Consider the following 13,133-nt stretch of genomic DNA (forward strand, 5'->3'; position numbering starts at 1 on the left):
CCCCAGGGTCCAGGTCATCTCCCTTCAACCCCCTTCCTCTTCCCAGGGTCTAGCCCATTCCCTCCAGCCCCTCATGCCCCCTTCTCAGTTTTCACCCAGCCTCTCCATGCCCCAAGCCTTCACCCAGTTTCTCTCATGCCCTCTTCCCAGCTTTTACCCAGTTTCTCTCATACCTCCCTCCCCAGCTTTTACCTAGTTTCTCTCATGCTCCCTTCCCCAGCCTTCCCCCAGTGTCTCTGTGGCCCCCCCATTCTTCCCACAATCTCTCTCGTGGCCCTCCTCCAGCCATTACTCACAACACTGCTTCAGAATCCTCCTCTTCCCTTGCACGGGCAAATGAACTCTGCAGGGACTTGAGCTGTGTGGTGCAGGAAGTTGGGGAAGTCTCATGGATTGAAGTCCCGCGAGACTTCCCCAGCTTCCTGCACTGCACGGCTCAAGTCTCTGCAGAGTCCAATCGCCAAAGAAGAGGCATTTGAGGCAGCGCCGAGGATAGGGAGGTAGGCTGGTGTGGCGCTACACCAACGCGGGAACCCCGCAGGACCAGCGTCCATACCCACAGCATTTCCGCAGATCTCGAGGGATCTCTGCAGGATTCCCGTGGCCCTGGAGGGGTTCCCGTGGGATTCCCATGGTAGTCACAGGATGCCCACAAACCCCGTTCCCGTGAAGCTCTCTAGTTCAAATCAATATGCAGCAATATGCACGTTTAGATAATTTCCTAAAAGAAAAGTCCGTAAATCATTATTAAGATGGACTTGGGAAAATCCACTACTTATTTCTAGGATAAACAGCATAACATCTATTTTTACTCTTTTGGGATCTTGCCAGGTACTTGCAACCTGGATTGGCCACTGTTGCAAACAGGATACTGGGCTTGATGAACTTTCAGTCTGTCCCAGAGTAGCAATGCATATGTTCTTATGTTTATCCATCAACACTCCTGCTGCTGACCAGTTCATGTTACACCAGTGCAGCATCAAACATGTAGAAAGGGTTTTTTTTCACTAATCTACTTTTACTGCAGCTTGAAATGGCTTACTGCTGGATGCACTCAGGCGTCCTGTGGTAAGTTCCCAATCAGTGAGCGCTACCCATACGCTACAAAATATTTAAAAGTTTTGTGCAGAGGAGGTGTCTGAGGCAGTGGTGTGCTGGAGCGGGCTCTCGCAGGCTCGCGAGAGCCGTTTGTTAAGTTTTTAAGAATTTTGGGGAGCCGGTTGTTAAAGTAGGCCTCCCCACGGCTACTTTAACAACTGACTGCCAAAATGTGGGCTTGGGCCCCCTCCTGAATTCTCTTTTACTTTGCTGGCAGTGATGCTGGCCCCACCAGCCAAGTAAATAGACTGCTGCTGCTCCCTGCTCCTTGTTTCTGACTCTGAGCATCAGGCTGGGACTTTTCATGCAAGCGCAAGAAGGTTCCATCATGCTGCTCAGAGCCAGAAACAAGCAGCAGAGAATGGTGGCAGTCCATTGATTGGCTGGTGGGGCTCGGCAAAGGTATGCCTAGCGTGCCCGCACAAGGGAGGGGAGGCATGTATTCCACCCCCCCCCCCCCCCGCCCCAATTTCAGGGCTGGCTATGCCCGGAGAGAGAGCCCGTTGTTAAAAATTTACCAGCACACCCCTGGTCTGAAGGTAGAGAGTGGACATTCCAACGCTAATCAATTAGCATGTTCACATTACCGCGTGCTAACTGATTAGTGCAGGGTTACTACCAAATAGGTGTCAGTAAGTTTTTCTGCGGTAATTCTTTTTAATGGACACGTGCTAATGGCAACACGAGGGCATGGCCATTAATAGGAAAAATAGAAAATCTGCTGTTTTTCTACTGCGGTAAAAACAGTCTTATCGCAGGTGAAAACCTTGCTTTAGTGCACGTTAAGGTCAACTTATAGTGCAGCTTAGTAAAAGGACCCCTAAGAAATGAAACCCGAGGAAGGTCCTTGTTTTGCTTTGTCAGTTTCACCAGGGGTTACATAAGTACATAAGTATTGCCATACTGGGACAGACCAAAGGTCCAAGCCCAGCATCCTGTTTCCAACAGTGGCCAATCCAGGTCACAAATACCTGGCAAGATCCCCAAAAAAGTACAAAACATTTTATGCTGCTTATCCCAGAAATAAGCAGTGGATTTTCCCCAAGTCCATTTTAATAATGGTCTATGGACTTTTCCTTTAGGAAGTCGTGCAAACCTTTTTTAAACCCCACTAAGCTAACCGCCTTTACCACATTCTCTGGCAACAAATTCCAGAGTTTAATTACACGTTGAGATTTAGAAACAGCACACCAAACTGCACCAGCATTCTTTGTCCCTCTTCCCCCTCTCTCCATGTCATTTTCCCACAAGTTTTCCCGCCTCCTCATGTCTACCCTCTTCCCTCGGTCCCTGTTTCCAGGGGTTTTTTCTTTCCCCATCGCTGCAGCTGCCACCACTAAATTTTGTCATTCCCCTCCCCAATTTTCACTGCCCAATGGCATAGATTTTTTTTTTTTTTGCTAATTTAGGGCCGTCTGTGTTTGAGAATCCATTCAGAAACATGGCAGCAGTCCTAGACCACATGCCTGCATGCAGTACTTGGTGGGGGGATGGGGGAGAGCGGGGGAAAAGAAACTGATAATGGTAGGGTGGTGAGTGGTGTTCTCAGCACGAGGGGGAAGGTAAATGCAGCAGATCTTCCAGCAACTGCAGAGGTGACTGGACTTCAGAGACGAGAGGCGGCAGCAGAGGGAAGAGGGAACCATTTCACTCAATTACACAGTGAAAATGTAGACTTTGCAGCAATTGGTAGAACCAGAGAATTGCACCAAATGGGAGCTGTTATCATGTGGTTTAAACCAGCGGTTGTCAAATGGGCTCTGGGGGATCCTGACACCAGCCAGTTGGGTTTTCAGGATATCCCTAATGAATAGGCATCAAAAAGATTTGCATATAAGAGGCGTAGTAGACATGCAAATATGTATTATGCAGTGATTTTTTTGTGCTGGTACACATCGGTACGGCGTACCAGCACCTTTTTTCCCAGGGCCAGCTCACCTGCCCGCCTTCAGCTTCCCTTCCCTCAGTGTCCCGCCTTCTTCTGATGTATTTTCTGTTTCTGCAAGGGTGGGACACTGAGAGGGAAGGGAAGGCTGGAGGCGAACCTGCTGCTTTCACTGCCGCTGCCACTGCGACTTGAGGTAAAATAAAAGATCTAAACCCAGGGTGGCGGCAGGAATGGAAAAGGAGGGCTGTCGGGTTGCTGAGGATGGGCAGGTGGGGCTGGGGTTGGAACTGGAACTCGGGGCTGAAAAGGGTGGAGGCTGGGACGAGTCAATGGACATGGAGGGGAGGATATGGGGCAAAGGAGAATCGCTGGACATGGAGGGGAGGGCAGGGGAGAGAGGAGAAATTGCTGGACATGGATGGGAGAAGAGGACAGGGGAGAGAGGAGAATCGCTTGACATGGATGGGAAGGGAGGATAGGGGAGAGAGGAGAGTTCCTGGACATGGATGGAGGAGAGGGAAGACAGGAAGGAGATGCACATGGATGAAGGGGAGGGGAAAGGAGAAATGCTGGAAATGGATGGAGTGGAGGGAAGGGAAGAGAGGAAAAATGTTGGAGGGAAATGGAAATGGGACTTGATATACCGCCTTTCTGAGGTTTTTGCAACTACATTCAAAGCATTTTACATATATTCAGGTACTTATTTTGTACCAGGGGCAATGGAGGGTTAAGTGACTTGCCAGAGTCACAAGGAGCTACAGTGGGAATCGAACTCAGGTCCCCAGGATCAAAGTCCACTGCACTAACCACTAGGCTACTCCCTAGACAGAGGAAGGAGATGCACACAGATGGAGGGGAAGGGAGATGAGAAATGCTGGACATGGATGGAGAGGAGGGAAGATAGAAGAGGAGATGCACATGGATTTAGGAGAGAGAGGAAAAATTTGGACACGAATGGAGAGGAGGGAAGACAGAGGAAGGAGATGCACATGGATGGAGGATGGGAGAGAGTTGAAATGCTGGACATGGATGGAGGGGAGGGAAGAGAGAGGAAATGAGATGAATATGGATGGAGGGGAGGAGAGAGGAGAAATGCTGGACATGGATGGAGGATGAGAGAGTTGAAATGCTGGACATGGATGGATGAGAGGGAAGAGAGAGGAAGGAGATGCATATGGATGTAGGGGAGAGAAGAAAGAGGAAGGAGATGCATATTGACGGAGATGAGGGAAAGGGAAGAGAGGAGAAAAACTACACATGGATGGAGAAAATAGACAAAAGCTGGATCCACTCTATACCGCTTCCAGTCAAGTCTGCGGAGGACCCAGCTTTTACCTATGGATGTAGGGCAAGAAATGAAAAAGGAAGGAGAAAAGTAAAGAAATAAACGGAAAGGAAGCCCTGGAAACGGAGTTAAGAGAACAGAGAGCAGCAGAATCAGAGACTGGGACCAATATGGATAGAAAAACAAAGTCACCAGACAACAAAGGTAGAAAAAATCATTTTATTTTCATTTTAGTGTTTGGAATATGTCCAATTTGAGAATTTACATCTGCTGTCTTATTGTGCACTGGGTATACTGGAGCTGTAACAGCTTACAGAAATTATTTATAATGAAAAAAAAAATCACAAGTTATTTTTTCTCCTATGCTGGTATATTATTTTCAGTGATACCTGTTTATATGCGCCATGGCTGGTATAAGGGGTGTGGCTATTGTGGGTGTGGTTACCATAGGGGCAGAGCCATAGATAGTGACCCCCGCCCATAATGAGTACCGGTACCTTTTTTCCTACAAAAAAAAGCACTGGTATGTATAGTCATTGTGGATATCCTAAAAACCTGACTGGCTGGTAGCCCCCAGACAGATTTGAAATCCACTGGTCTAAACTACGTCCTCTGTGTAGTAATCTATTCCTTCTGATTATCTGCTGCTAAAAATATTGCATTTTTCATTTCATAGCTGCCAGGTCAAACAGAATTTCCCAATTCAATAGAAGGTACTTATTTTCCACATCTTGCCAAAAATCTAGAGTGGATTACAAAAGATATAAGGTGAAGAAAAACAATCCCCGAAGAAACAATATTATTTTATTTATTTATTACATTTGTACCCCACGCTTTCCTACAGATAGCAGGTTCAATGCGGCTTACATAGTAAATAGAATTACAAAGTCATGAAGGAAAAGATTACAAGTTGCAATAAACATAGTGATAGTGGGGTTTCGAGGATATGTGAATTGAACATGGAGAGGTAGACAAAGATGGGATGAGCAAAAGGAAAAGAGATTGGGAGGGGGGGTAAGGAGTAGGAAGGATGGAGAGGAAAGATTAAGAGATGAGCATAAGGAGATTGGGAGACATGGTCTGAGGTATAATAATCGTCAGGCCAGGAATCGTGTGGGTGGGCTTAAAAAGTTAAGTTGGGTCATTAGGGTAAGCTTTGAATAATCATGCAAATTAAAAACTTGTAAAATAAGAATGTTTTCAGTGTTTTCCTAAATCTAAGATAAGAAAATTCCAATCTGATTTCTAGTGGTAAAGAGTTCCATAGTTTAACTGCCTGATATAAAAATAAAGCTGTAAAATGTTTTCTATATCTAACAATTTTTTGTTGATGGAAAGTAATCAGGCATTTCTTGCTCTGGATTTTCTCAAGAAGATAGAGGGAAGAGATAAACATGGCGTGTAACTTGGGACCGAGCCATGTATGATTATAAAAACTGTATTCCACAAACAGAAGGGAAAACACAAAACACTTCCCCAAAGAAAAATGAAGAGTGGGAGTGACCAGCTCACAAGATGATCCAAGTTGATAAATGTGTTTTTTTTTTAATTCACAATGGTATATGTATAAAGTCCAAGAGCATCAAAAAGATCCAGATGCACAGTCTCAAGCAAATATAGACTCAACACAGGCCATGTTTCAGCTTTCCGGCCTTTCTCAGGAGTCCTGTTGAGCGGACTGCCGGTCAAAGAATAAAAGCTCAAAATAGAAGCAATTGCGCAATTTAATGCGCACTGCCATCAGAATTCAAAGTCGTGCTTCTATTGCGGACTTTAAATTCTGAGGGCAGCGCACATCAAATTGCGCAATTGCTTGTATTTTGAGCTTTTATTCTTTGGATGACAGTCCACTCAACAGGACTCCTGAGGAAGGCCGGAAACCCGAAACACAGCCTTTGTTGTGTCTATCTATATTTGCTTGAGACTGTGCATCTGGATCTTTTGAAGTTCTTGGACTTTATACATATATCATTGTGAATTAAAAAAACATTTATTAACTTGGCTCATCTTGAGGGGCATAATCGAACGGGGCGCCCAAGTTTTCCTGAGGACGTCCTCGTGAAGGGGCGGGAAAACCCGTATTATCGAAACAAGATGGGCGGCCATCTTTCGCTTCGATAATACAGTCGGGGACGCCCAAATTTCAACATTTAGGTCGACCTTAGAGATGGCCGTCCTTAGAGATGGTCGTCCCCGGTTTTCAGCGATAATGGAAACCGAGGACGCCCATCTCAGAAACTACCAAATCCAAGCTATTTGGTCGTGGGAGGAGCCAGCATTCGTAGTGCACTGGTCCCCCTCACATGCCAGGACACCAGCAGGGCACCCTAGGGGGCACTGCAGTGGACTTCAGAAATTGCTCCCAGGTACATAGCTCCCTTACCTTGGGTGCTGAGTCCCCCAAAACCCACTCCCCACAACTGTACACCACTACCATAGCCCTTAGGGATGAAGGGGGGTACCTACATGTGGGTACAGTGGGTTTGTGGTGGGTTTTGAAGGGCTCACATTTACCACCACAAGTGTAACAGGTAGGGGGGGATGGGCCTGGGCCCGCCTGCCTGAAGTGCACTGCACCCACTAAAACTGCTCCAGGGACCTACATACTGCTGTCAGGGAGCTGGGTATGACATTTGAGGCTGGCAAAATATATTTTAAAAGTTTTTTTTGAGGGTGGGAGGGGGTTAGTGACCACTGGGGGAGTAAGGAGAGGTCATCCCCGATTTCCTCCGGTGGTCATCTGGTCAGTTCGGATACCTTTTTGAGGCTTGGTCGCAAGAAAAAAATGTACCAACTAAAGTCGGCCAAGTGCTCATCAGGGATGCCCTTCTTTTTTCCATTATCGGCCGCCGCCGCCCATGTGTTAAGCACATCCCAGTCCCGCCTTCGCTACGCTTCCGACACCCCCCTGTGAACTTTGGTCATCCCCGCGTCAGAAAGCAGTTGAGGATGCCCAAAATCGGCTTTCGATTATGACGATTTGGATGACCCTGGGAGAAGGATGCCCATCTTGCGATTTGTGTTGAAAGATAGGTGCCCTTCTCTTTCGAAAATAAGCCTGCTTTTGAGCTAGTCACTTCCACTCTATAAATAGTTGTACAGATTTTAAAATAACAATGGGGCCCTTTTACTAAGCTGCGTAAACATCTACTTGCACCCAATGCGCGCCAAAATAGAGTTACCACCAGGCTACCGTGTAGCTCTTGCGGTAATTTCATTTTTGGCACGTGTCCGATATGCGCATACGAAAAATTATTTTTATTTTCAGATGCGCGTATTGGGCGCTTGCCAAGTGGCATTTGACGCGCGTAGGTCATTACTACCTGGCTACCGCGTGACACTTTACCGTTAGGTCAGTGGCTGGTGGTAAGGTCTCAGACCCGAAGTGGATGTGCGGCACTTTTCATTTTGCCGCACATCCATTTTTGGAAAAAATTTTAAAAAGGCACTTTTTTATAGGTTTCGCTGAAAAATGATTCTGCGCGCGCCCAAAACACGCGCCTACACTACCGCAGACCATTTTTCTGCGCACCTTTGTAAAACGGCCCCAATGTGCTCATACAGTTAACCAATGAAGTTTGATCAAAAAAAGTGGTTTGCCCTTTCCATTTGACAAGCATTAAAAAGTAATGTGGCCGTTGCATTATGCAAAATTTGCATAAATGAAAAAAAAATCTTTCGGTACACCCAACACGCAAAAGGTTTCAATAGTCTAGCCCATGTAATTGATGTCTGTCCTTTGGTACATCCTTAATAGCCCCTGCCCTCCCCTGACTGCTTGTCTTCTGTTTCACTGTGGCAGTGGTGTAGCCAATGGTGGGCCTGGGTGGGCCCAGGCCCAACCACTTTGGGCTCAGGCCCACCCAGTAGCAGCACACCTATGATGTGGCTGGTAGGGATTCCCAAGCCCCACCAGCCAAAAACTCCCAACAACTGTCCCTCCTGCATACACCACCTTGTAAATAGCAGATCTTCGCCTGCGGCAAGCAGTGACTGATACATACTATTCGCACCAGCCCCGCAGCCTTCCCTCTGATGTATTCCCGCTTATGCGGAAATAGGAAGTTGCATCAGAGGGAAGGTTGTGGGGCCAACATGAGCAGTGTTTATTAGTTGCTGCTCGCTGATGGTGAAAATCTGCTATTTAAAAGGTATTCGGGGAGGGGGTGTTTAAAAGACCATATGGCATGCAGGCGAGAGAGGGAGAGACCAAGAGGCAGATGCACTAAAGCTTAATGAGCCTTTAATGACCCTCCAACGAGGAAATTTTGATCCGTTGCATGCATCAAAGGGCTTTTACCGAGGAAGCTAGCAGATGTCCCTTCTTTCTTCCTGGGCCCGCCCTCCTCTGACGTAGGTAAACTACGTCTGAGGAGGCCTTCTGACTCGCCGATCAGCTGTTCTTGCCCGTGCAGCAGAGATGAGAGGCGCTGCACGGGCTGGTAAGGAAAAGGGGGGGGATCGTTGGAGGGGGGGAGCGGCAGCCATGACCAAAGGGGGGGCGGCGGGGGCGGGGCACGGGACCGGAGCATGGCGGGAGGCGGAGCTAGTGTGGGAGAAGACACAGGAAGGGAGGAGGGCCGGCCCGGGGCTGGGGCTGCTAAAATTTGAGTTTTTGTCGTGCGGTGGGGGGTGGGGTGGGAAACGGCGACCTCGGGCGGGGGGGGGGCAAGGACGGCCATACAGGACGCTCCTCACGAGCGCCTTTGCCCCCCCCCCTTTTTTTATTTTTGTTTTGATTTGGGAGCCATGTGCTTGTGTTTTAGCTGTTTGTGGCATGCGCAGAGCAGCTAACATAACGATTGGCTGCTCTGCGCATGCTTTAGGGGCCGATTACCGATGTGTATTGTGATTCTTTGATACATTGTAATTTTCAATACCGATCCGAGCATGTGTGACTTGTTGTTTTGGTGCATTCTTCGTTTTTTAAAAATCGTTAGGGACTTTAACGATTTAGATTTTTTAACGTTTGCTTGATGCATCTGCCTCTAAATCTTGTGGGACAGGGCGGAGTTCTGGCCACCCATCTTGGGCCCAGGCCCACCCAAAATTGGCTACTCCCCTGCACTGTGGCATTGGTTATCTGTACTCTCAAACTGGCATAAGCAGAGAAAGATGAATTTACACTCTGTTAACCATCTGCTTTCAATTGTAATCCTTTACGTCAGGTTGAATTAACAGGACACAGCATCTTTGACTTTACCCATCCATGCGATCATGATGAAATTCGAGAGAACCTCAGTCTAAAAAATGGTAATGTATGCAATCTCCAGTGTGTTTCGCTATGTGGGATAGGGACCAGAACGAATGTGGAGTAGTTTTTATGAAAGGGTGACTCAAAAACCACTTCGTAAGCGCTTATGGAGTCTGTATGCTAAAGTGCGTTAAGCAGTTACCCCCGCATTCTATAAATGGTCCCCAGACTTGCGCACCCAAATCTGTGCACACGCCGAACATGTGCGTGCAAAATATTGAGTAACAGGCCAATTAATGTTAATAATTGGGTGCTAACAACTAATTGTTGACGTTAATTGGCACTCATTAAATTTTTACGTGCGCATAACTCAAAAGGGGGTGTGGCCATGGGTGTGTCAGGGGCGTTCCAGAAAGCTATGCACAAAATTATAGAATACGGTCTCGGGGAGTCCTTTTATGAAGCTGCGGCAAAAGGGGTCTGCGCTGATGTCGTCGCGTGTTTTTGATGCGTGCCGAGGCACCCTTTTATGGCACATTTCAGGGAGAGCGCTTACCGCCACGGGCTCCCGCGCTAAACTGGCAGCGTGTGGCAGTGCCCGATTACCACCTGGTATACACCGGCGCTACAAAAATTGAAATATTTTTGCAGCGCCAGAAATGGTGCGCACTGGGGGAGGGAAGTACCACCAGGCTGCTGCAGTAGCCTGGCGGTACTTCCCTTTTATGGGGCGGTAAGCCCTTGTTGGGCTCACCGCCACTTCGTGAAAGGGCCCCTCACTGCATCTAAGTCTCACTCACACACAGAAGGAGTACTCAGGCTGCAACTTTCTTTAAATCAATCACCTTACTTTCTAACTCTTCCTACTTTCTTACCCTTCTATATGTTACATCTTTGCTTTGCCCTTCGCTATCACCTAGAATGTTCTATTACGTATTGTGTTGACATTGTAAATAGTATCAATCGTCTTATGACTCTGAACTACACTCAAGCTCTCAAATAGATAATTAGAAAATCGAAAACACAGCTTCACACCTGCTGTGTATACCAGTGGATTTAGGAAAAAAACCCATCACCCTACTGTCTTTAATCAGTGTTAATATATGTGGAGAAAAAAGCTTCAGTAACGCCACCCAGCCAGACTGAAATCATCAAACATATAAAAGGCGAGTGTCGTACTCACTCGCAAATGCGCAGTAGAGACTTCCCTCTCTGCCCCGCCCCTGCATCAATACGTGATGAGGGGGGCGGGACGGAGCGGGAAGTCTCAACTGCGCATGCCGGAGACGTACTCGCAACCGCTCCGCCCTCCCCCCCCCAGGTCACTGCTACCGTTCCCCCCACCCGGAGTCGCCGCCCCTCCACCCGGCCCGAGCACTGTCTTTCTCATTGAACTTACATCGCACCACGCAGACGCAGCAGGCACATCAGCAAAGCTGCCGTCGGGACGGGCTTCCTTCTCTGCCTGTGTCCCGCCCTCGCCGCGTTACGTCACACGAGGGCGGGACACAGGCAGCTTTGCTGATGTGCCTGCTGCGTCTGCGTGGTGCGATGTAAGTTCAATAACAGACAGTGCTCGGGCCGGGGGGGGGGGGGAGTGGAACAGCGGCGACCTTGGGGGGGGGGCCTCGGACCCCCCCCCCCATTCCAAAACTAGCCCGTTTACACGGGCTCAAAGGCTAGTCAGACTATAAGGCGTGGGCCCTAGCTCAAAAAAAACTCCACAGTGTTACAATTAAGCTAAACAGGTGATCAAATAATAGGTTAATTCCAAAGATCACAGAATCTCTAACCTGTACACTGCTTTGCAGTCTTATAATATCTTTATACTGCCGACTACTTTTCTTGACTCCAGTGTCTACATAAGTACATAAGTAATGCCATACTGGGAAAAGACCAAGGGTCCATCGAGCCCAGCATCTTGTCCACGACAGCAGCCAATCCAGGCCAAGGGCACCTGGCAAGCTTCCCAAACGTGCAAACATTCTATACATGTTATTCCTGGGATTTTGGATTTTTCCAAGTCCGTTTAGTAGCGGTTTATGGACTTGTCCTTTAGGAAACCGTCCAACCCCTTTTTAAACTCTGCTAAGCTAACCGCCTTCACCACATTTTCCGGCAATGAATTCCAGAGTTTAATTACACGTTGGGTGAAGAAAAAGTTTCTCCGATTTGTTTTAAATTTACTACACTGTAGTTTAATCGCATGCCCCCTAGTCCTAGACCACCTGTCTGTGGTGTTGCGCTCTCGTACAGGAGCACCAATGTTTTTTTTTCCTACATCCACTGATATACACAGCAGGTGTGAAGCTGCGTTTTTGATTTTCTAATTCTAAATAGTATACCATGCCATACTTTGTATTGCTTTTGAATATTTTTACTGCTGTAATTGTCTATTGCTTATGTTTGATCTATTCTTACTGTACACCGCCTTGAGTGAATTCCTTCAAAAAGGCGGTAAATAAATCCTAATAAATAAATAACTTGGGCACCAGCATTTTATTTATTTATTATTTTGGACTTTGCTCAGACCTTTTTCAGTAGTAGCTGAAGGTCAGTTATATTCAGGTACACTAGGTATTTTCCATGTCCCTGGAGGGCTCACAATCTCAGTTTGTACCTAAGACAATGGAAAGTTAAGCAACTTGCCCAAGATCACAAGGAGCAGTGGTGGGATTTGACCCAGCCACCTCTGGATGTCAAGACTGGTGCTCTAACCACTAGGCCACTCCTCCACTCCATTTAACAATGGTCTTTGGTCCTTTAGGAAGCTGTCCAGACCGTTTTTAAACTCCGCCAAGCTAACCGCCTTTACCACATTTACATCAGGTTTCAGCAGGCATAAGTCTGGCGTCTATAGATAGGCGTGGGAATCGGTGCTAAGCACTCTTCTGTAAAGAGCGAATAGAATCCAGCCCTTAATGTATGGTCAACGCATGGAAATAGGCTACCATGACTGTGTTAAGGGGTTTTCTGATAGTTTGCCTGTTACTATGCGGTAAACCACGCATTACTTAATTTTTCTGAATTTCTCTGTCAGGGGGCAGAGACTGGGTATGGAAGCAGAGACTGGAGTGTTGCCACGATTTGGGTTTCTATCAGGTACTTGTGTCCTGGCTTGGCCACTGTTTGGAAAACAAGATACTGGGCTAGATGGACCAGTGGTCTGACCCAGTATGGCTACTCTTATGTTAATTGATTATGACACCTAATTGATTAGTTTGGTGTACATCTGGGATCTGTGCCCAAATTTGGGTGTTCAACTTTGACGATCTATATAGATCTGGGGGTTAGTAGATTGGGCCCAGGCTCTTTTGCTGACTGCTGGTGCTACTGCCTTCATGATTTGGATAGGTGTGGAAGAGGGGGGGGGGGGGGGGGGAGTGGATGATGGAGGGGAGGAAAATGGAGATCTGCTATTTAATTTACATAACCATCTGGGGTCATGTGACTTTTTAAATGTTAAAATGGGGTTAAAAATTTGGGAAGCACTGCTCCAAGCTGCGGTAAAAGGGGTCCTGTGCTAGCAGAGGTGGCCATTTTTGCCATGCCGCTAGTGCCCCTTTTACCGCAGTGGATAAAAAGGCCAAAAAAAAGAAATGGCCATGTGGTAAGTTCGCACCTGCCACGCAGCCATTTCGGGAGAGCACTTACCAGCGCCCTTTGAG

General features: G+C 47.4%; 1 protein-coding gene across 1 annotated transcript in view; it reads left to right on the top strand.

The window, feature by feature from the left end:
* The window catches only part of EPAS1 (endothelial PAS domain protein 1), a 307,265-nt gene that overhangs the window by 204,801 nt on the left and 89,331 nt on the right, over positions 1-13,133 (top strand). Inside the window, exon 4 of the mRNA XM_030195810.1 lies at positions 9,440-9,524. Coding sequence (XP_030051670.1) covers positions 9,440-9,524 — 85 coding nt within the window. The remainder of the gene's footprint in view (positions 1-9,439; positions 9,525-13,133) is intronic.

The sequence above is a fragment of the Microcaecilia unicolor genome, chromosome 3, assembly GCF_901765095.1.
Source record: "Microcaecilia unicolor chromosome 3, aMicUni1.1, whole genome shotgun sequence".
NCBI lineage: Eukaryota > Metazoa > Chordata > Amphibia > Gymnophiona > Siphonopidae > Microcaecilia > Microcaecilia unicolor.